The 26032-nt window shown below is 33.4% G+C and overlaps 1 protein-coding gene across 1 annotated transcript in view; it reads right to left on the reverse strand.

The window, feature by feature from the left end:
• Window positions 1–26032, reverse strand: part of ASCC3 (activating signal cointegrator 1 complex subunit 3) — a 354273-nt gene that overhangs the window by 261500 nt on the left and 66741 nt on the right. Inside the window, exons 5-8 of the mRNA XM_034991607.1 lie at window positions 20822–20939; window positions 19124–19328; window positions 18260–18401; window positions 17560–17685 (exon numbers count right to left, since the gene is read on the reverse strand). Coding sequence (XP_034847498.1) covers window positions 17560–17685; window positions 18260–18401; window positions 19124–19328; window positions 20822–20939 — 591 coding nt within the window. The remainder of the gene's footprint in view (window positions 1–17559; window positions 17686–18259; window positions 18402–19123; window positions 19329–20821; window positions 20940–26032) is intronic.

Raw genomic sequence — 26032 nt, forward strand, 5'->3', positions numbered from 1 at the left:
ACATGCAAAATTGTGCACTTGTAAGATCACTCATCACAAAATTATCTGTGGTACCAAAGGTCACTAATAGAGTACTAAAGCGAATAAATTATGGCACATCAATGCAATGGAATTGTAGGAGGCCATAAAAATCTCTATGCAGAAAAAAGAAAACCTCTATGTGGAATAAGAACATTCCCTATTCTGGAAATATCTGGTTATGTGAAAAAAGATGCTGAACAGCATTTAATATGCTATTTTTTGTTCAAATTTGGTGGGAGGTGGGGAGAAGGGAATAAAAATCTATATTTATAATTGTTTTTGAAGATTCAAGATGAATACATAAAATCTAAACACGGTGGTTATTAAAGAAGTAGGGATCTGGGCAGATGAAGAACAGAGATAAAATAGGAGACTTTTCACTATTTAAAGGTTTCTAGTTTTTGAAACATGATAATAATACCTATGCAAAAAGAGACACAAAAAGAGATACAAGTGACTTCTTCTAAAAATGGGAAAATTAAAGAAGTATCTAATTAAATAGAGAAGCCTAAATGTGCTCTTAAGTATATCAAAAATATTTTATCTTCAAGAGTTCTCTGATTATTCCTACAATTTTACCCTCCAGAGACAAAAAGATAAACTGAGTTACTCTTACTCTTCTGAAGACCCTTCAAATTATTTTAAATCATGTATCCCTCCACTCACTCCCCTCCTTGACATTTTAGTTTTGATCTTAATACACCTAGCTACTCAAAGGCATCTCTGAAAAGTTTAGGAATAGAAGAAACAGCAGGTTCTTCTTTTTCTTCTTACCTCCAATACCTGTTACATTGCACCTGTGGTCTCACCCAAGACTCTATGGTTTCATCACAGGATCAGATATGTTATTAAATGCAAAACTGTAACTATATTCCTGCCATCATCTAAAATGTACTCTCCCATTCATTCAATGTATATTGAACACTAACTACCAAGTCTCAAGCTATGAGGACTTTTTCTCTGTCCTCAACAACTCATGGTGCAGCAGGTGAATCTGGACTACAAGGAGCCTGTTACTTGGTCCCCAACTATACATCTACTACTACACACCTCCATACACTAACCTTAAAAAAAAAAAAAAAACAAACCCAAAACAGAGAAGACTTAACATGCTACTTTACTGAATATGCCAATCCCAAACTAGATGATCTGTGTCAAGATCAGTAAACTAACACGATATAACACAAATACCAAAATGTTAACTTCAATGATCTTGGATTATGAATACATAAGATAATATATTCCTTATTATTTAAGTTGGTAATTGTTCATTAATCCATTTAATAATAGTAATAGCTAGCATTTCTATTGAGCACATAAAACATATTAAGCTTTGTTTAAATGCTCTAAGGGGATTACTTCATTTAACATCCAAAGAAACACCATGACATAAGTCTTTTTACTGTCCTTATTTTATTTTACTTTTTTACATTTCTCCAAGTTTTTATTTAAATTCCCGTTAGTTAACATACAGTGTAACATTAGTTTCAGGTGCAAATTTAGTGATTTATCACTTAAATACAACACCCAGTGCTCATCACTACAAGTGCCCTTCTTATTTTAAAGATGGGGACACTGGGCAAAGAGGGTTTGAAGAATCTGCCCAAGGATAAATGGCCAGTAAGTAGCAAGCAGAGGAAAGATTGGAACTCAGGAATCTAATACCAAAGCCCAAATTTAAAAACCCAAGTTAAAAACTTATAAGGTTTACTGATTTTATTACTTTACACTTTTATATCTTATAATGATTTTTTAACAAAGTAACTTAATTTTATAAAAATAAAAATACAAAGTCAAATAACATATTGATCATACTGATAACTGAATAAAGGCAAATAAAATAAGATTTTTTATTAAACTGAGTGTTTACAATTTTCAAAAAATCAATTATTCTTGGTAATGTTTATATCTTCATATGCATTATATACATCACTTGTAAATGATTAACAATAATAAATTTGCATATATTTAACCTAAAAATCCCACTTCCAAAAATTTATCCAAGTTAAACTAACTGAACAAAATGCCACGTAAATAAGCACAAAGACATTTGCTAAAACCACATTTACAAGAAAAAATAGAGACAAGTTGAATGTCCACAAATAATGGATTGGGATAAGTAATTCATATTACATTCTTCATGAATTACGGTAGTTAAACAGAATGAGGAAGATATTTGTGCTTATAAGAAACTGTATCCAAAGAAAAGAAAAAAAAAAGCATGCCACAGAACAGTAACATAATTAAATATTTGTTAATATATAAAAAATAATTATGGAAAGATATATATATCTCAAACTGTTCCACTGGAGTTGGGATTATAAAAGAACTTTCATTTTCTGTTTTATAAATGTAAATATTACATTTTAGTTTTTTTTTGTAGTGAACAGATTTTATACTCATCCCCACAAAAATGCTTTTATTTAAATAAAATTTATCTTAACAATAAACAAAAGAGGAAGATGTACTCTATACTGTCTTAATGCATTAAAAATAAGATAATGTGTTTCTTTATAGATAGAAATATGTAGTGTTTTTATGTTAATACAAATTAACTGATTAACCCTTTTTCATTATCTCATATAAAGAGTCCAACATCTTTACCAAATACCAAATTTCCAATTTGTACTCCCACCTGAAAGTGCACTGAACAATTCCTGAATTCTGCTAATTAAGAGAAAAGAAAGAGAGTCTATGGCCAGTTTCTCTTTACTGAAGAGTCATGCATTTTAATGTCTCATTATAATTCATTTTGAACCAGACAATCTGGGTAGAGGAAATTAAATCTTAACAACAAAAGGCCTCAGGAGAATAATCTATTAAATCTTTGAAGAAAGTGAGATTGTAAGATTTTGTAAAAATCAGGTAAGTTATTACATATGACAAAAAGCCATTAGAAATCATAATGCATAATTCATAATCATTCCATATTATTTAACTGAATGCATTTACATCATTAAAATAGTAACTGGAAATACTTAATATGCCCTTAGTATCAATTCCTGAAAATTCTTTCATACTGAAAATGCTCCATCTAAGAAGCATAATAAAAAAATAGAAAATAAACCCAACTAAATAGATGAGTCTTCTAAATATACTCCACTACATGATGACAAAATGATAAATAAGAAGCTATTAATGTCCTTGAAGAGAAAAAAAAAAAAGAATAACAAACAATAGCAATACCGAATTTAATGAGAACTTAAGGTATAATGGGAGTCAGAGAGGTGTACTAACCTCTTCTTGGAAGGGGATGTTAGCTTCCTTGTTCCTAAATTGGAGCTAAGACTTGAATACTAAGGAGAACTGAAGAAAAAGTTCTCAAGAGGGTATTTTAAGACAAACAAAATCCTGGCTGCACATAACAAGCTCCACTGATAAACTCTTGAGGTTGCACATTTGGGTGTCTATCAGCACAGTCTTAATAATTTAGCATGTCAGATATCACTCTGAAGTGACACCAAAATGCTGTGCCAACAGTCACAGTCCCAGTGCACAAGAGGACAGTAAAAGAGACCTCAGTTATGGGTTTGATTTGGCTAGGTTTGGTTTGCTTGTCATTAGAACTCATTACCATAATAAGACAGGGCTGATTTCACAAAACCAGTATTATAATTAAGTACACAAACTTCAGAGGCTTAAGCAGAAGTAAAATTGAAGGACAAGAATCTGGTATTTTCTATTTAGTTAATATATTATTTTCACAAGGGAGATGAACTCATACTGACATGTACCTAAGTATCCCTCCAGGATGTCAGTATAAGTGTTATAGCTTAAAAATACAAGACACCACTATTTATTTGGTATTGCAAACAGTCATTTTGGTCCAAACTGTGGGACCTGCCTTTTAAAAAACAGCTGCACTTCTAATCACGGCAATAAAATAGAAGCACAACAGTCTCTGTCAAATTCTGTTGAATCCTACAAAGAAAATGTCATTTTCAGATTCTTGGCTGATATTTACGGTAATAACTGGTTTCAGCTGAGTTTAACCTTTAAGTTACTTCCACTACCTTACTTGGAATCTTCAGAAAGGATATTTTGGCACTTACACGGTTAAGCTCACAAAATGTCAGAGATATTAAATTATGGGTAATTTCTTAATTTAAATTTTCTTACGGTATATATGACTTTAAACTTTCCAAAATTAATTAAATAAAGCAAGGATGCCACTTTAAACTTGCATCTTCTTAAATAAGAAAATTTCATCATTAATAGAATCCTCAGATGAATTGTTCTGAGTGATAAGAGATTGATTCCACTTGCATTTAATCTCACAATACTGGAATAACTTAGTTTGATTTCAAGTCAAGAATTCATTTAATATAAATAATAACTTAGTAAAAGCATATATCATATAACAAAAGTGTTAATGACTTAGAGTGGTTAGTTTAATACACATGCGTGTGTGTGTGTATTTCAATGCTTAAGAACATACTTGGTATTGACTTCCTGAAGATCAGAAATTTTAAAATACCTATTTAAATTGGTACCTTTTAAAATTTCTACCATTTTAAATACACAATGTAATATCATTAACTCATTTCTATAAAATGGAAGATCTGAGAATTTTTATTTGGGAAACAAGCAATAAAGTGGACTTATAAATTACTTCCTTAAACTGAAATTTATACTATTTGTTTCCCCACGTAAGATCTGAAGCTCACATAGAAGGGTTCCAAATATATTGAACACACCACTCAAAAGAGTAGGGAAAGGATCTGGTCGAAGACTGCTGGAGAGGAGCTCAGTTAAGGGTGTGCTGAGGAGGCCAGTGCTTGAAGAAGAGGCTCCTCACACTTGGGGTAGGGAGTGTGCATGCTTTTAAAAATAACATTTCCAAAACTCAACCCTTGAGGTTTTCATTCCATTGTCTAGGATGGGAATGGTAATTTGTACATTTCTTAATAGCACCCCAAGTGATTATCAAGCGCAAGCAAGACTGAAAACTGTTACCTTAACTTTCCCTACCCACCTCCAAACAGTGACTAAGTTTTCTTAGTCATCCGTTCTTTAATAATTTAACACAACCTACTCTGGAAAAAACAAACTACATTTTACTCAGAAAAACTTTTGTTTGAAACATGTATCAAGGTGAAGGCATACATTTAGTGAGGGGGTCCCTAAAAGAAAAATGTTTTGCGTGAACCTCTTGAATAGTATGCAGAGATTTGAAAGGATAAGCAAAACATTTCAAGGAAGAAATCGTAACACTTACATAATAAAACATGATTACTATGTAGATTGCTGAAGAATACATTGAGGTTTCTTTATACAATGATTTCCTGTGATATAAATTACCCCAACTTATATAATTATTATTTTCATATAACTCTTTATCAACAATGTAACAGCTTATTAAGAATGTAAAAAGAGGGCACCTCCGTGGCTCAGTCAGTTAAGCGTCTGACTCTTGGTTTCAGCTCAGGTCATCATCTTGGGATCCTGAGATGGAGCTCACATCATTGGGCTCCCCGTTCAGCAGGGAGTCTTCTCCCTTCCCCACTCCCTCTACCCCTCCCCACACTTTTGCGCACGCGCGCGCACACACACACTCTCTCTCTCTCTCTAAAATAAATAAATCATTTTTAAAAAGAAAATGTAAAAAGTAAGGTAGCCTATGTTTAGTCACTGATATTTGCATCATTGGATGAAATTTAAACTTGTCCTCTCTAAATTTGCTTGCAGGGTTTACACGAGGGAATTAAGTTTAGAAAAATGCAATATAAGGTACCTAATAAGATGGAGAGTATTAAGTAAAGAAATATAAGTCACTTTGCTTTATTTTTATTAATTTAAAACTGTCTTCTACACTACTTCAACACTCATCTTTGAGGAATTTTGAAGTTATTTATACCAAAATAATTCTACCTATCAGTATCTCTTAATAGAAAGATTCAAAGTGTACCCTTTCCAGATTAAACAGCAAAACTCAGCTATCAATGTGAGAACAGTTTATATAACTATTACACAGGCTGGGAATTTACTGATCATCTAAAATGTATGACAGACACTGCTACACATTTTCTGTGTGTTGACTCATATAACCTTCAAAATAGTCTGATGAGATAACTGAAATTTAGAGGTGTACGTAATCTGATCTACATCACAAAATCTGCCAATGGTGAAGGGTGGAATTTAATCTCAGTTCTACTTGCCTAACTGGATAAATTTCATTTAAAGGCAGGATCATAATTCTAAACTGCTTTGTGCCCATCATACCTCCTAGCACAATGCCTTGCATCAATCAGGAGCTCAAGAAATGATTATTGATGATTGATAACCAATCCATGTATATTTCCAGAGAAAAATAATGAAAATCTATAAATAGCAATACAATAATATCAAATATGTTTGTTTATTATAATAGGTCTGTGTAACCACAATACATAGATATATTGGAAGATACGGACTAAGTCTATTTCTAAAGCAATTTAAAATTTTCACATTACAAGTTAAATTCATCTACTTTTCAGATTTCAGAATTCATTTGAGTTCTAAAATTACCATTCTGGGACAGCACAATATGTTTTAGGCTTTTAATCTCTCTTCTAATTTCTTGCCATAAAATCAATAAAGTGTATGTTGTAAAGAAAATTCTTTTGTTAAATTACTCCTAGCTAGAGGCATAGATGTTAGTAACTCTCTCTAGTTTAGCAGGTTTTTTTTTTTCAAGCAGCTGATGCCCTTTTCCTAGTTAGCAGTTTGCAAGTGTTCCCAGTAGACTTTATGATACTAAAATCCTGAAGAAGTTCAGAGCATACAGACAAAATTAATTCTTCTTTATAAGGAAAAATATAGATAGAATTTCCCTTCAAATGAGACCTAGCTGTTTCATATATTTGAACTACAGAGCACTTTCATAACAAGTAAACATTACTTTTTAATCATATAATTTAAATAACTGCTAGAGTCACAAATAAAAATATCTTATTTATAATTTTATAAGAAAGCTATCTAATACATCACATTTTTACACATTGAACTTTTATTGACCTCCAAAACAGAAGATAATATAGTCCATCAAAAGCATGCTTTTCATACACAGCAGACAGAATACTTCAAAATCCCTAATTACTTTTGGAAAGTAAGCTGAGAAATTTTTAAGATTTTTCCTTACAGTTTTCCATAGTAATACTTCACTTAATACTCTAATCATAAAATAGTGACCTGACAGTGACAAAGTTTTTAAAACAGAAATACCATTTTAAGGTTTCTATAGAAAAAGTAGTATGAACAAGACATAATCTCTACTATTTTATAACAGGTCCACACAACGTTTTCATCACCAAAATCAAGAAATGTTCCTTTCTCTGTACATCCCACACCAGCTCTATTACAAAAACATATTGTTAAATTCATTGTCACTGTTCAGATAAAGATCAACTTTCCCTGAACACAGCAGTCAAGAAATAACTCAAGCTTCATGCTCTCCAAGAAATTGTCATTAGCAGCCATGGCCTGCTGGTAATCCCTCTGCCTTATATATGATTGATTAAATCTGCACTACTGATTTTGTACTTAGTGCATTGTACAGTATATTGTTTATAAATACTCAGCACAGGTGTCTTTTTTTTTTATGTCCCCAGCTATGTTGCAAGCTCACTGAAGACAGAGGAAACACACTTATTTCTTTTTTCATTTTTAACAATGTCTGTCAAGTTATAGGTACATGAAAAATGTAAAATCCCTTTTCCTTCCTTACTTCTTTTGGCCGCCGAAGTTAAACAAATTATAGAATAAGAAAATGAACAAGAAGTTACAAAAAAAGCTTTATTTAGAAACATGATAAAATTGGAAATCCCAAGGGCAAAGGGAAGCTCTTACAAGCAACCAGAGAGAAAGCTTACCTCAAAAAAAAAAAAAAAAAAATCACAATGAGACTGACTGCAGACTTCTCAAAAGCAAAAATGGGGTGCCTGGGTGGCTCAGTTGGTTAAGCAACTGCCTTCGGCTCAGGTCATGATCCCGGAGTCCCGGGATCGAGTCCCGCATCGGGCTCCCTGCTCAGCGAGGAGCCTGCTTCTCCCTCTGACCCTTCCCCATCTCATGTACTCTCTCTCATTCTCGCTCTCTCAAATAAATAAATAAAATCTTAAAAAAAAAAAAAGCAAAAATGAAAAGCAGATGATGTTATAATGACATCTTTAATGTTTTAAGATAGGATGCGATAGAGTAATATCTTTAGTGTGCTAAGAGAAAATAACTATGAACTTAGAATTCTATTACCAGCAAAAATATCTTTCAAGAACAAGGTAAAATAAAGGCATTTAGATTAACAGAAATTAAGAGATTTTTGTCAGTACTAGATTCTCTCTCACTCAAGAAAATTCAGGCAAGGAAAAGTCACAGAACATAAACACACTGATGGAATTAAAAAACAATAAGCAAAATTTATAGGTAAAACCAAATAATTACTGACTGTAAAACAGTAATAACAGTAATAATAAATCTGACATAAAATTTAAAACAAGATAGACTAAAATATGTGACAACAATATCAAATAAGCTTGGGAAGGGAGTGATTAGAAATTAGAAGTTTTAACAACCTTATTTTGTAGTATTTTTAGATTTCATTCAATGCTTAGAAGAGAAAAAAAAGAGACCAAGTTTTCAGGTATCTAACTCCGGAGGGTATAAAGTTCTTAGATGGCTCCGTTCTACTGTGGTTTCTCAATGTTGGCATTACTGATATTTTGGTAACTCTTTGTTCTGAGAGGCTGTCACGTGCACTGTGGACTGTTTAGCAGCCATCTAGGCTTCTGTTTACTAGATGACAGTAGCACCCTCATAGGTGTGACAACCAAAAGTGTTTTCAGATATTGCCAAACGTTTTTTTAGGAAGGATGGGGGCAGGGGAGCTGCCCAGTGAAAACCACTATTGTAGGTAAAGAATGGGAAAAGACGGGGTGGAATCAACTTCTTTTTCTTTTCTCATTTTAGTTAAGACCTTACTTCAGAGTACAGATCTCAGTTTTCTGATAATTTATAATTCTGAAAATAGGATTATTTCCTTTCTTTGATAACGACTTATTTGGGAATGCAATGAACTACCGGCCTCCCTCAGAGAGAAGGGGGAAAACACACCTTCTTTTAACTTGTTATAATTCCCAATTTCCAGAGTTATCTGCTGCATTTGGTTCAAAAAGAAAAATAAAATCCATAAATAAACACTGAAGATTCTGGTAAAACATGGGGATTTTGTGAGTTTTGATGGAATAATAATTCTCAACTGCATCAGTTTCATGTCCTACACTTCATTCCCTTAGAGTGGAGTTTCTCCATTTGGGAGAGATATTTTTATTGTAAAAAAGAAATAATAATAATAATCAGAAGCAGAGAGTTGATAGCTCCAGAGATTTCCAAAGAGTCTCCTTTAAGTCTCTGGTGAGTGCTGACTAGCACAAGCATATGAGAAAAGCACCCAAGGTAGGGGAAAGAACCACTTAAATGGATTAGAGGAAATAAACTCAAACCTCACCCTATAGGGTTTGGAACAGCTCCTGTTTTTACCAACCATAGTGAAAAACCTCTTATTTTACTGGGAATTACGCAGAGTACTCTCCTCAGAAGAGCTGTGTCTCAGTAGTGAGGCAAAATCAGCCTTTAAATGCTGAGCTGGCCCACCTAAGAAATTTTAGAAGCAAGACCTGAAAAGGTCAAACTGACCCAAAGTAACTTAACTATATTCCAGGAAAAAACTCAAAGATGTTGATAAGAATACAAAAATATCCGGTACCCAACAAGATACAATCACAATGTCTGATTTTCATAAAATATGACCGTGCATGCTAAAAAGCAGGAAAAAAAAATTATAGTAAGAATATAAACTGATCTGATCAACTAAAATAAATCAAGAAATAACACAAATAACCGACCCTTCAAGAAACTAGAGCAAAGGTCAGCAAATTATGGCCTATGGGCCAAATCTAGCCAGACATCTGTCTTTGTTTTATTTTGGTTTGGTTTGGTTTTTATGGCCTATAAGCTAAGAATGGTCATTACATTTTGAACAGGTATTTTAATAAAAAAGAAAACAATAATGACTGTTGAACAGAGACCTTATGTGGTCCACTAAGCCTAAGATAATTTACTATCTGCCTCTTTACAGAAAAGAGTTCTGACCCCAACCTATAGAAATAACTGTGCAAGTGGAGGCATAGAAGATTTCAAAAAAAAAAAAAAATCATACTTTTAGAGATAAAACTGCAATGCTAGATGAAAAATACACCGAATGGTATAAACAGTATCTTAGACACTGAAGACAAAAAGATCAGCAAATTTTAAGACAAGGCAATAGAAACCACCCAAAATGAAGCATGAAGAGAGAAAAGTATCAAAAAACAAAAGTTAATAGAACATCAGTAAGCTGTATGATAATTTCAGGAACCTTAATATATCTGTGATAAGACTTCCTGAAAGGGAGGAAGGGGTAGAAAATTTGAAAAAATAATGGCTGGAAATTTCCCACATTTGTTGAAAACCAGAAACCCACAGATCCAAAATACCTAACCAATAGCATGCACAAAATACCTGAAGAAAACTGCACCAAAGCAGGTGGCAGGCAGAATTCTAAGCTGGCTCTCAAGACTTCCTCCTCAATCCCTGCCATACTCCACAGTGTATTCCTTGCATAAACCTCAGATCTATGAATATGATGGATGTTACTTCCGTGATTCCATTATGCTATATGCAACAGCTGACCTTTAGAAAGGAAGATTATCTGGGTGAATCTGACCTAATCACATGAATCTTTTAAAGTCAGAGAGTTTTTTCGCCATCAGAAGAGGCCAGAGATTTAGAGCACATAGGAAATTTGATACTCCCTTGTTGGCTGTGAAGATGGAGTGGGCCATACACCAAGGAATGTGGGTAGTGTTTAAGAGACAAGAACAACAGACAGCAAAGCATCAGGAACCTCAGTTCTACAACTCTAAGGACGTGGATTTGGCCAACAATCTGAATGAGCTTGTTAAGGGAATGCTTCCCCAGAGTTTCCAGATATGAGATCAGCCTGGGCAAAACAATGGTTTCACTGTTATGAAACAGTGAACAGAGAACCCCAGTCAAGCCCACCCAAATCAGACTTCCAGAACTCTGAGATAATAAATGGATGTTTTAAGTCACTAAATTTTTGGTAATTTCTTATACAATCACAGAAAGCTAATATAAAGTCACATCATAATCAAACTGCCTAAAACGAATGACAAAGGGAAATCTTAAAAACCAACCAGAAAAAAAGCATATTACATAGACAGGAAGATTAAGAATAAAAGCATAATAAAAGCATACTCATTATTAGAAACAATGAAAGCAATATAATACAGATACATCTATAAGGACTGGCAAAAAAAAAAAACTGTCAGCCTGGAATTCTATATCAAATGAAATATCTGTCAAGAACAAAAACAAAATGAAGACTTTCTTTCAGACATACAAAGTTGAAAGAATTCATCACTATAAGAAATGAATACCAGATGGAAATCTGGGTCTACATAAAGGCATAAAGGGTAACCTGATAGGTACACAAGTATAAAAAATTTGTTATTATTAGATATCTTAATATCTTTTTTAAAGATTTATTTATTTGAGAGAGAAAGAGCACACATGAGCAGGAGGGGCAGAGAGAGAGAGAGACCCTCAAGTAGACTCCATGCTGAGTGCAGAGCCCAATGTGGCGCCTGATCTCACGACCCTCGGATCACAACCTGGGCTGAAACCAACATTCCATGCTTAATCAACTGCACAACCCAGGTGCCCAAAGATATCATAGTATCTTAAAAAGACTGTTAAAACAAAAAGAATAACAATGTATTGTAGGGATTATAAGGATATAGAAGTAGTCTACACCTGCATGTTTGTTCATTTGTTTGTTTTGATGGTATTATGTGCTAAGAATCTAGCAAACAAATATCAGAATCAGGATTCTCATGGCTCCAACATCCAGGTGAAGCTAGGCATTTATCAAGAGAAAAAGAATTTGATAAAATGGTTAAAAATTTAATTTGTGTTACATCATTTCTTTCCCCATGAAATTTATGAAATCTTTACTAAGATCCCTATCAGTGTAAACAAGATTGTAAACTCACTTTGCAACTTTCAATTTTATATTTTGTTATGATTTCTTGTTACCACCTCTTAAAAAGGCAGTGAGTGATTCAAGGCCATGGTTCTGATGAAACTGATAATATGCTTGACAGTGTAATAACCACCTTGCGGGATGCTTCAGAAAAGGCTTTTTATTTGGGAGCATGTCCAGGTTTTAGCAACATTTCACCCATTTCAAATTGGTCTCATGACAAAGATCCACACTCTGAAGTATTTTTCTGGATGCTTCTTTAGTTTTCTTGTCCTTATAATTTGATCAAATCAAACTGTGTCAATAAACTCTTTGGTTTTAGGATCCCCACCTCAGGTTCAGAAAACAAAGTAAAACAGGAAAAGGAGTACTTTTATCTTTATTCTATTTCACTTTTTCAAAATGTCTCTCTTGAATAACTACAGATGTCAATAATTATAATGACTGGTTTCTTTAGTTTCTATCAAATAATTAGAAACTACTTTAGATGTCTTAATAGAGTGACAATAAATTTAGTTCTTCTTAATCTTGTAGGAAAGTATCCAATACTACTCCCACATATGTTTGGAATGAAAGAATAGCCAAATAGCATAGATGAACAGAGAAGTAATTTATTTACTAAATATAATTTCCAAAGTAACAATAAGTCTTTTTGTTTTATCCACACTCTGACCTCAGTGTTTTCATCATTACGTCTTTCATTTTTAAGTTAACATTTTAGCTAAAATGTATTAAGTACCTAACAGTACTTGAAATTTTTTACATATATTAATAAATTTAATCTTCACAATTAAACTATGAGGAAGGTACTATTATTCCAATTTTACAAATGAAACACTGGATCCCACAGAGGACAGTAACCTGCCCAAAGTCTCATAGCTAGAAAGTTGGGGATTCAAGTCAAACTAGGCCAGCCTGGATTCGGAGGCCCTGTTCTGAATCAACATGGTTTTCTGCCTCCTAGATTTAACATGTACAAACCTTTCCTTTTCTTCTATTCCTCACCTTGGTAAATGACACTATCACTCACCCATGATGATCTGGACATCATTCTAGATTCAAACAAAAACTTAGATCATTCTAGATTCAAACGAAAACTTAGATGTCATTCTAAAGTCTTCTCTCTGCTTCACCCCTTACCATTTAATCAGTTACTAGATCTTATATACACTAGTACCTAAATTATTCTCTATTATCCCATTTTTCAGATAGGCTGCCACTTTCTTAATTTAGGTGCTTAGCATTTCTCTCCTGAACTACTCTAGCAGCTCTACTGTCAACCTTAAACTTTGCATTGCAACCAGGACAAAATTATCTGATGTGACATTCAGTGAGGAGAAGATTCTATCTATGGTTCCACAGGACTGTTAGGAATGGCATGCAATTATGAACTCAGTGAGAAGATAAAGATACCATCTTCAGGAGTACTTTTCATGATACATAAAGATCCTACCTTGTATAAAAAAGATCTAAGCGAACAAAAGCATTCACTAAACAAACATTCTGTTAACACCTATATTTTTTCCTAAGGTCTAAATTACCATTCATGCTAATGAAATCTGGTGGGATCATTATCTAAAGTGACAGGACATCAAATGGTTTAATTATGTACTTATAATGATATATTGTATTTGAATGTATTATTCTCCAATATTATTACTGCTTATAGAAATGCAAATTAAAACCACAATGGGAAATCTCTGTGCTCAGTCAGAATGGTTAAAATAAAAATATAAATACAAATAAAATGTAAAAATATAAATTAAAATGGCTAAAATAAAAAGAAAAAATAGTGATAACACTAAATGCTGGCAAGTATGAGGAGAAATTGTCATACTGGATTGCTGGTGGGAATATAAAATGTTACTCCAGAAAACAGTGTGGTACTTTTTAAAAAAACTAAACATGCAGCTAAAATATGACCTAATAATTGCACACTCAGGCATTTACTCCAAAGAAATGAAAACTTATGTTCACACAAAACCCTGTAGACCAACGTCTAGAGCAGCTTTATCTGCTGCTATATTATGGATTGAATTATGTTCCCCCAACATTCATAAATTAAAGCCTTAACTCCCAATGTGACAGTATTTGGAAATAGAGCCTTTAGGGAAGTAACAAGGTTAAATGAGGTCATCTGAGTGAGGTACTTTTTTTTTTTTTTAAAGATTTATTTATTTAACAGAGAGAGCGAGCGAGAGAGGGAACACAAGCAGGGGGAGTGGGAGAGGGAGAATCACTTACAGTGCTTCAAAAATCAGTTTTAAAATATAAATATCTGGACCCATATCTCAAGAGATTAATAGGGGAGAAGGCACTTGGATTTTGAAAAAGATCTACAGATATTCCGATGCACAGAATGAAACCCACTAATATAAAATTACAATTTTAGGGCGCCTGGGTGGCTCAGTCGGTTAAGCGACTGCCTTCGGCTCAGGTCATGATCCCGGAGTCCCGGGATCGAGTCCCGCATCGGGCTCCCTGCTCAGCGGGGAGTCTGCTTCTCCCTCTGACCCTCCTCCCTCTCGTGCTCTCTGTCTCTCATTCTCTCTCTCTCAAATAAATAAAATCTTTAAAAAAAAAATTAAAAAAAAATAAAATTACAATTTTAGTCCAATATATAAACTTACTATAGAAAATAACTTAAAACTTTAAAAATAAGAAATTGGTTCAAAAGTAATAAAGGTATAAAATGGAATACCATATGGTGGTTAGAGATGATGCTACAGATATGACTGTTGATATGGAAAGATGTATGTAGATATTTATACAAATACACAAAAAATAATGTGTGATATAATGCCATTTTATAAAACAAAATACACATGCACACATATGTGTAGAATGAAGTTCATTTTGGTTGGCTGTGGTTATTCTTTATGCTGTTTTATGCTGGTCTTTTTGCTTGCCTCCATTATTTGATATTTCTAAATGATTACATATGATATATATAAAAAAATATATATATATATTTATATATAAAGGAACTTCATTTTGGTGACAGAAAAGGTTAACTTTATTTTTTTTAAGATGTATTTATTTATTTGAGAGAGAGAAAGAGAAAGAGAAAGAGAAAGAGAAAGAGAAAGAGAAAGAGAGGGAGAATGAGCAGAGGGGAGGGGCAGAGGGAGAGGGAGACGCAGACTCCCTGCTGAGCAGGGAGCCCTGATGCAGGACCCCATCCCAGGGCCATGGGATCATGAAGAAAAGGTTAATTTCAAGTAATATGTATACTTTAAGAATTTTGTTTTCAATTTAGTACATGCTTATGTATTTCTTTGACTTATCTGTGAGTTTAATATCCAGATGACTAGATCCTGTGGTACACAGAAAATAAACAACCTAGTTTGCCAACAAGTGCCAAAATAACGTGCTGGATTATATACTTTAAGCCTCCACAATCAACTGATTTGACTGAAACTGTTTGAAAACCATTAAACAATGTATGTTTGATTGAAACTGTGTTAAGTCTAAGTCTAAGGCTGATGAAATACTGATCAGAGGTTCTTACTCATTATCAACACTGTCTTTATGAAATACTCTACATTATCACTCTTACTGTCTACATGAATATTCTACAGGTATCTTACATCTTTGCCATATTTCCTCAAATAAAGGGCATATTTTAGGTATATATGGATGCATCTGGTGCAGTGAGTATTTAGGGGTTGATAAAAACTATGGGGGTGGTTAACTGTCCTCTCTTATAAAAAGGGATAAGATGATATGCCTTCCTACATCCCCCATGTTTGCTCTGATTATAGACTTAAGAAGTCTGCTTCAATATACCAATTCTTTTCCTACGTCTCCCTCCACCCCCATGCACTCCAAAACCATGAATTCTGACTCTCCCTCCAATGTAGATCACCAAGAACTTCAATTTGACCTCAATTACGTTTCAAGGATTTGACTAAGCAAATTATATGCAAAACTAAATTCTGACAAATATGTACCCTAATTAAGATGTTTCCAAATACATTTTAAAAGATCATCTGAATAGTTTTTCCTTCAATTTACAGACAACCCAATAAATCAGATCCCAAGGAAAACTGATTTCAAAGTTAATCATTAGTCTGCATTACCTTTTAGTTAACAATGCCCTATTACTAGAAGTCATTCAAATAACTTTAAATACTCAAATCAGACTAGCACTCTCCTCAATATACTGATGTTCTCTAAAACCACTAGAGTACAACATTTGATATAATTTATGTTTCTGTATACTCTTTCAAGGGGCCGTAGAAGTTTACCACAGTACTGTTTTAACTACACCGAGTATACGGAATCCTCAGTATATTCTGGATTGGCACTACTTGGTAAGTTTATTGAAGGGAAAGATTATATTTCTATACAGCTTTATAAATTAAACTTTCTCAAATCCTCACAATTTAAACATTAGTCAAAATTATAAATAATCCCTTCCTAAAACTACATTATTACTAAAACTCAATACATGAATCCTTTAAAACATTTTAAGCCATTAGGTTAAACCAAATATTAGGTGAAGGAACCAAAACAAACATGAAATTATATAAATATATATACAAAGATATGTTTAATGTGTGAAGGAATAAGTTTTTAAAACTTAACTCCCCTGGGACACCTGAGTGGCTTAGTCCATTGAGTGTCCAACTCTTGGTTTTGGCTCAGGTCATGATCGCAGGGTTGTGGTATTAAGCCCCTAGTCCAGCTCCATGCTTAGCATGGAGTCTGCTTGTCCCCTCTCCCTCTGCTCCTCCCCTACTCCCGCTTTTCTCTCTCTCACTCAAATAAACAAATAAAATCTTAAAAAAAAAAAGTTAAACTCCTCTACTCCTCTACTCTACTCCTCCTCTAAAGTTAAACAAATAAAATCTTAAAAAAAAAAAGTTAAACTCCTGTACCTCTTTAGTAAATAACTGCATATATCCTCTCTACTATATCAGCCAACTACTGACCTCTAAAAATAATTTTTCTAAGGGCACCTGAGTGAGTGGCTCAGTCGGTTAAACGTCTGCCTTCGGCTCAGGTCATGATCCCAGGGTCCTGAGTGCCGCATGGGGCTCCCTGCTCAGTGGGGAGCCAGCTTCTCCCTCTTCCTCTACCTGCCTCTCTGCCTGCTATGCTCTCTCACTCTCTCTCTCAAATAAATAAATAAAATCTTTATTATATACATATAATTTTTCTAGTATAAATCTATTCATAAAACATACCAAGCACCAAAAATATCAATAAAATGATCATCTTGGGGCACCTGGGTGGCTCAATTGGTTAAGCGTCTGACTCTTGATTTCAGCTTAGCTCATGATCTCAGGGTCCCGAAATCGAGCCCCGCCTCAGGCTCCATGCTCAGCAGGGTGTCTGCTTGAAGTTCTTTCCTTCTGCCCCCAACCCCCTCGTGTGCATGCTCTCTCTTGCTCTCTCTCTCTAAAAATAAATAAATCTTTAAAATAAATAAATAAATAAAATGGTCACCTCACCTCATCTAAGTCTTGGATATAAACTGGTTTTTCCTCAAAGCCAACTGGCATTGGTTCACTATAGGGAATCTTTACTTCTTCATACATCTTGTTATTCTCTCTTTGGATTCCTTCTGGTAAAATCATCTGTCAACATAAAAAATAAAAATTAATTAAAAAGCAGTTGTTCTGGTAAAGATTCTTTAATTAGAGAGACAGAGAAAGAACACTACTGGCTTTAGACGTAGCACTGGTAAATAAATACAGCTAATTTAAAGAAAAACAAGTCTAAATAAAACAAAAACAAATTACGTACACACAAATTATTCATATATCAGATCTCTCATATAAAACACCTATTATGCTGATGAATTTTAAATATATATTTATTAGATGGTCTCCTGAAGACAAATGTACTTGGGTGGCTAGGAAAAATGTGCAATGTACAGTGTAAAGATCAAAAAGTAAGGCAACCGCTAAAACTCAAAAATACAAGTTCCATAAATAAGAAAAGGGAAAAGAACAAATATGTTTTGAATACCTGCTATGTGTCAAGAACTTTAAATATACTGCATTATCTCATTTTCCCCAGTATTTTTAAATAAAAGTTAGTATAGTGTATCAACTAGTACAAGAGTCACAAAAGAAACAGGAAAAATCTATGTGTAATTTCCTCAGAATAGACATATTATCCCAAAGTGGTCATACACCAGTGACATACCTTTGCACCAGCAATGAATGCTGATGTTCTCATGGCTTCAGCTTGGGAATCATAAACATGGGGATAACGTATTTTTTCAACATCCATATCTCTTTGCCTGCTCAGAATTGGAACACTTCTAGCATTCAGAAGGGCCTGCTCTCTGTAAATACAAAAATAACAGGATAAATCTTAAATTTTTATCTTGCAAAAGAAAGCATATATTAAAACAATCACTATTATAACTATTTCAGTTAGTCTTCCATTATAAAGTAGAAGAAACTGAATTACACAAATAAAGATATTAGCAATCCTGAAATTTTCTGTGTAACTACATAGGAGTTAACACATTTTTTAGGTACTACTTTTAGATAACATCATCTGATAACTTTAATGTTCCTTATTTATAATTTTGTTTGTCACAATGCAAAGATATATAACAAGGTATAAATTCCTTTTTTAAGAACAGGATTCAGTATTTAAAAGAACAAGTATCATAATGTCTTCATTTCTTTTTCCTCCTTCCTAATTTTAAATAACATGAAGAAAAGTATTCTTATTAAGCGAGGGAAAAAAACAAAAGTCTCAAGATAAATCTGTGTAGGCTTCACAAATTTTAAACTACTGGTGTGTGCACATCACCTAAAAATAGCTTACCTCTGTAATCCAAATCTCTCACCTACATAGATGCAACCAAGAGTATTCTAATTAAGAAGATCACTGCTTTCTTATCCCAGAATCTTAGGTTTTCATAAAACAAAATTCTGTTCTTAAAAGACAACATGACTAGAAGTAAGAATCATCTAAACTGTTTAACTAAAAAATGATGATACATAATGGTAGCAATAACAACAGAAGCATTTTTCAGTCTCTGGTTTTTATTACCTTTGTATCCGCAATTCCTTAGGATCAAAGCTCATAAGTCCTTCTGCAACTTCTCCATCTTCTCCAGCCTTTCTTTCTCGTCTAGCAATTCTTTTTTCTTCACGGCGATACTGTTTCATTAATTGCTTTTCTTGTTTAGACTGAATAGTAACTTGACAACCATAATTAGGTTTAGCATTTTCTCCTAAAATTTTTTTGCAATTGTCTACAAAGCAAATTTAAGAAACATGTTTTATAAATTTAACCTTTATGAAAATTATTTTTCCCTTTGCCAAAATACAAGATAGCACAATGCTCTAATTCATTCGTTTTTTAAAAACTGTCACATTCAATTGTATGTTTTAAGGAGAGATTTTTAAAAATATAATATCTAAGTGAAATTAACACAGTGGCTTAAGAAAAGTCATCAGGTATTTTCTTTATACAGATTACATAGTTTAGTGTTATAAATTCTTAGATATAACATCAGGAACTTAAAAGTTCAGTTTTATAATTTTGAAATTATTTGTTTATATAATTTCAACAAATATAATAATTATCAATACTAATTAGCACTTACTGTTAACATAGTAATAAAATATTTTTTACATATTAGATCTAACTTATCCCTATGTATCAGATCTTATTGTGTTAAATTGAATATATGTTACTACTTACTTATACACAAAATAAAACTTATTAACATTAGCTCAGGATATATTTATAAGATGACCAAGGCAAATAAAGAGTATGATCCACCTTTTCATGGAAATAGAGTTAAAAAAAAAAAAAAAAGGAAGATGAAATCTCAATGTTTACAAGGTCCAATTTAAACACGTGGTTTGGTCAACCCAGTATTAAGGAAAATTTTTCTTCCAACAGGATTACCTTCTATGTTTAATTAAATCTTTCCAAGTAGTAGTATCTTGGCTCACTGCAGCCCTAAAGGAACTGACTGGAGTGTTGCTGAAAGCAACCCAAATCAAAACACATTTATGGTACTGAAGACCTACTAGTTCCAGGCACTGCTGCTAAACTAGGAAGACAATGAAGACTGAGATTTGGTCCATACTCTGAAGGAGCACAGTGCAAGTTATTTTATCAAACTCCAAGATCCAACACAGAACAAGGAAGGAATTAGGTGAAGCATCAAGATGGGAAAATTAGTTTTCTAATTCATCTAAGCCTCAATCAGGCAACTATTCAGCAAAAACTTTAACAGTTGGTATTTGTTTATGTATATGTGTGTGAGTGCATATGTAAAGAGAATAATAATGAGAGAAAGAATAAGAGAGAAAAAGAAAGCAAAATGTTAATGACTAGCAAATCCACATGAAGGGTATCCAAGTATTCACTGTATTATCCTTATACGCTTACTACAGGTTTAAAAGTTTTCAAAATAAAAAAGTTGGGAAGAAATTATGACACTACTTGGCTCATAGTAAATACTGTATGTATTTACTTTAAAAAAAATTGTCTATTCAAATCTCCAGCAAGAAAAAAATGCCATACTTAAACATAAAGAGAATCTCTACCATAATACCCTATTTAAGGCATTGATATTTGTTTCATAATCTGCCATATCTAAAATCTAATTTAAAAAGTGGTATCACTAAATTATATAATAGGCCAAAGGATATTAAAATAATAATATTAAAAAGATTTGCTAACCAATGAATCTTTCCATTAAATTAGAATTACCACTGAATACTTTCTTACCTTGAAGAGCCTGCAACTTATCATTTGAAGAATTAAGAAATCTATCCACAATTGTAATTCTGTTCTGAAGGAGTTTCTCAATAAGTTCAAGTCCATCAGGTCCCAGCAGTTCAAATAGCTTAAAAGAAAAAGAATCAAAGAATTGTTACCTCAAATTCACCATCTTCAACTTATTAGACCTTGTTCAACCGAGGTATGAAGCTAAACTAATACAAAAAGAAGTACCCAAAAAGTATTTTTAAAAAAATAGTAACTTAGGAAAGAAAAATAACTCTTCATATTGTTACATATCTTTCAGCTTCACAAAGTCAATCTGCAATTACTAAAAGCACATGATTCAACTTTTCAAAATAATTATGATTTATATATAAAGCTAAATCACAGAATAACAAATTCTTATACTTGGCTTTTCTTGGTATAACCTAAGGAAATTCCAAAATTAATTTGCTTTTTAATACACTGTTCTGGTTTTCACAAATAGAGTCCAGAGTACCATTTTTCCTACAACTTACTACACATAACAGCTATCATTGTAGAGATAAAGAACCATTAAAATGTTTTATGATTCATGACATGCAAATTTCTAATGCTTAATAATTAATTTTATTATTTTTATTAAACTTATTTTATTTTAATGCTTAATAAATCTGAAATATAAAACACAGTTCCACACGTGCTTTATTTAACTTTTTATAAAAGTGTCCCTGTGTATTTTACGCAGAGTAATTGTGAAAGATTAAGCTGATTCCAGAGTCAGAGAACTAGTGATTTAGAAAGACTTTCAATCATATCACTGTATGAAATAACTGCTCCAGAAAGCCTTTAGATTTCTTCAGATGTGGTTCGAGGATATATTTTTTTCCTCTCCAGAAATGTTATATCTAATTTTACATGTGAAGATTTTATATTAGCCAAATTCTAACTGTTCTCAGAGATTCCACACAAATAAAATCATAATTAAAGTAGGAATTTATGATAAGTATATATGAAATGTTAATATTTAATAAATATTTTATTTTTGCTGTTTATTTTGTGGACATTATCTACATACAAGGCCACAGCCCCTAGTCCTGGAACACCTTGACTTTTGGGCTAAACATCACAGAACCCAATCACTCTCACCCTGGCTCATAAGGCACTAATTCCACACCAGGAGAGGCAAGCCAAGAATTTAGGCTACTGTCTACCCCCTTTCCATCAAGTACTCAGCTCCTAAAGCAGGGTGTCACTCAGAGATAAGTTTTCCATTTTCCCCACTCCTAGCTCCAGAGTTTACATCAAAGATTTTAGGCTATAAAATAAAAAGGTCCCAATTTCTTCCAAAGGTATGTCCTCATCTGCAGTTTGGCAAGGAAGTTGAAGCTTTAGGGCCATCGCAAAAACAGCACAGATTGTGGCTAACTATAACTACAGATTCACAAATTCAACTACTGGGGTACAAAAGAGAACTAAGGAGCAACAAAGAGGAGGAATCCTCTTGGGTGGGAATAAATACCAACACTGACCTCTGGCATTATTCCTTCAAAGGGGCCCCAAATTTATTGGATTCATTTATGGACCAATTTATGCTCCAGGACATTTCTACAAACAACAGAGCAATTATCTGGTAATAGGTAAATTTAATACCTGGGTGTGGTCAGGGAAAGAAAAGCAGAGGGTCCTGCCAAAACTACTTTCATCCCAGGGTGACTGTGGATATACCCAAAAGTATGCCTCCTTGAGAAATAATACCAGAAGCTAAACACTGTGGGGTATGGGTGAGAGGAATTGTCTGCACTAAAATAATCCAGCTAATCGCTAAGCAAATAAACAAGCAAATAAGAATAATAAACCCAGGCAGTGGTAGATTAGATGAAATAAATTCCTAGAAAGACACAAACTTGCAAATAGCAGACAGTCTGAATAGACCTATAACAAGTGATATACTGAATTAGTAATCAAAACTACCCACAAAGAAAAGTGCAGGTTCAGATGACTACACTGGTGAGTTCATTCAAAAGATTTAACGCCAATTCTCCACAAACTCTTCCAGAAAACAGAAGAGAGAACATTTACAAGGTCTTACTTTGACCCCGAAGCCAGACAAATACATCATAAGAAAACAGACCAATATCTCTTAGGAATAGAGACACAAAAATCCTCAATAAAATACTAGTAAACCATATCCAGCAATATATAAAAGGAATTACACACCATGACAAAGTGAGATTTATGTCAGGAATATAAGGCTGGTTCAACATAAGAAAATCAATTGATGTATTACATTATATCAACAAAATAAAAAACAAAAACCACATGATCAGCTCAACAGATGCAGAAAAAACATTTGACAAAATCTAACAGCCTTTCAGATAAAACCACTCAACAAACTAGGACTAGACAGGTACTTCCACCACTTGATAAAAGGCATTTATGAAAAACCCTTAGTTAACATCATACTTAATGGTGAAATAGTGGACCCTTACCACTAAGAACAGAAATGAGACAAGAAGGTCTGTACTTATAACTTCTACTGAACACTGCATTGGAGGTTCAAACCAGGGCAACTAGGCAAGAAAAAGAAATAAAAGGCATTCAGATTAAAAAGGAAAAAGTAAAACTATTTCTGTTCAGAGATGGTCTATATAGAAAATACTAAAGACTCCACTAAAATACTATTCAAGCTAATAAACAAGTTTTCAAAAAGCATGACAAAACCATTCAGTGAGGAACGACCAGTCTTTTCAATAAATGATGCTGGGAGAACTGGCTAGTCATATGCAATAGCATGAAGTTAGACCCGATACCATACACAAAAGTTAACTCAAAATGGATCAGTGATCTAAATGTAAGAGCTAAACATTACAAAATTCTTAGAAGAAAACAGAGATCTTCATGTCCTCAGTCTTGGCAAAGGATTCTTAAATATGACACCAAAAGCATGAGCAACAAAAGAAAACATAGATAATTTGGATTTTAGCAAAACAAAAAAACTGCTTCAAGGGATAACATCAAGAAAATAGGGGGGAAATGCAGAATGGGAGAAAATATTTGCAAATCATGTATCTGGTAAGAGACTGGTACTGTCAATGTCTACAACCAGAACATATAAAGAACTCTTAACCACTAATAAAAACACACCAATTAAAAACTGAGCAGAAGATCTGGATTTACCCTAGGAAAATATGTAAATGGCCAATAAACAGGTTAAAAGATACTCAACATCATTAGTTATCAGGGAAACACAAATCAAAACCACAAGAACCTCTAGAAAGGCCAGGTAAAAAAAACTGGAAAATAACAAGTCTTGACAAGGATGTGGAGAAACCTGGAACTCTAATACATTGTTGTGGGAATACAAAATTGTGCAGCCACTGTGGAAAACAGTTTTCTGGTTCCTCAGTGAGTTAAACACAGAATTACAATGTGACCCAGCAATTCCATTCTTAGGTATATACCCCAAAGAATTTACAACCATGTGTCCAAACAAAAACTTGTATACAAATATGGATATTTACATAGCCAAAATGTAAAAACAATCCAAATGTCCATCAACTAAAGCATGATAAACAAAATGTGGTATATATCCATACAATAGATATTACTAAGCCATAAAAAGGAACGTAGTAGTGTACAACATGGATAAACCTTAAACACATTTTGCTCAGTGAAAGAAGCCAGTCACAAAAGACCACATATTATAAGATTCCATTTGTAAGAAATGTCCAGGCATGGAGAAATTCTAGAGACAGAAAGTAGATTTGTGGTTGTTTAGGCGTGGGAAGGGGGTCAGGGAGGGAATAGGAGGATAGAAGCTAGACGTTTAGGATTTCTTTTTGAGGTAAAGAAAATGCTCTAAAATGACTGTGGTGATGGCTACACAGATCTATGAATATACTAAAACCAGTGATTTATACACTTTAAATGGATGAACTGTATAGTATGTGAATTATGTATCAATGAAGCTATTTTTTTTAATTATAAACCAAAATGACTTAAACTAAAATACTAAAAGTAACAGAAAAATTACTTACAGTTGAAAGATACAGATTGAATACACGTTTCCTGGTAAAAATTTTAAGTGAATGTTTTGAATTGCTATTGGTTCAATGTAATCCCTGTGCTTAAGGTTAAGAGTGATATTTTAAAACCAGCAAATTCAGGGCACCTGGGTGGCTCAGTCGTTAAGCGACTGCCTTCGGCTCAGGTCCTGATGCCGGATCAAGCCCTGCATCGGGCTCCCTGCTCCATGGGAAGCCTGCTTCTCCCTCTCCCACTCCCCCTGCTTGTGTTCCCTCTCTCGCTGTGTCTCTGTCAAATAAATAAAATCTTTAAAAATAAAAAAAATAAAAATAAACCCAGCAAATTCAAAAAATGATACCCCCCAAATCCAAACAAATTACAGTAAAAAATGCTCTCTACATATGGCAAAAAAAAGTTTTTCATATTCTATCAACTCTCAGGGAATGTGTTAACTGTTAAATTGAGACCATTTCTTCCATAAGAAAATAATTTATCATGGCAGAGTTACCCTTACACATATTCTTAGCTACTTCAAGTTTACCTAATCTGAAATACAATGTTCACATATGATAAATTAGAGGTTCACAAATTTTTAGTCCAACATAACTTTAAGGAAAACACCAGTATATCTGGAAGACAACTTCTAATGTAACACCTCAGGAGGAGGATTGCAGAACAAAGAGCCCTTTCTTTCTCTTTCTTCCTTTCTTTTTTCTTTTTTTTTTAGCCTATTATTTCTTAAAAATAACACACCTAAGACCTAGCAAAAGAGACCAGCAGGCTGTTTTGCTCTGAATAGTAGGACTTCCATGACTTCTAAGATGAAGAATCCCCAGTAGAATTCTGAGATCAGCTGTCATCAGTTTTAAAGTAATCCCAAAATTATGCTTTCCATAACATTTGCCATTTTCATCCACATTGAGAGCAGGTGCAGTTCTCATTCAAGATTTGCACTACAAACTAATTTGGCAATGAGTCTGACTATTTGTGAAGATACAGCTGTCTGCATCACCGCTCTATGCACTGACACAAGTTCCAGAAGCTATCAAGTTGAAAAACAAAGAGGGAAAAGTTAGCTGTAGGTAGAGAAACAGACATCAACCACAAAGTTAGAAAGAAAGAAAGAAAGGAAAGAAAGAAAGAAAGGAAGGAAGGAAGGAAGGAAAGAAAGAAAGAAAGAAAGAAAGAAAGAAAGAAAGAAAGAAAGAA

This window comes from Mirounga leonina, unplaced genomic scaffold, assembly GCF_011800145.1.
Source record: "Mirounga leonina isolate KUSES-001 unplaced genomic scaffold, KU_Mleo_1.0 Mir_53, whole genome shotgun sequence".
NCBI classification, from domain to species: Eukaryota; Metazoa; Chordata; class Mammalia; order Carnivora; family Phocidae; genus Mirounga; species Mirounga leonina.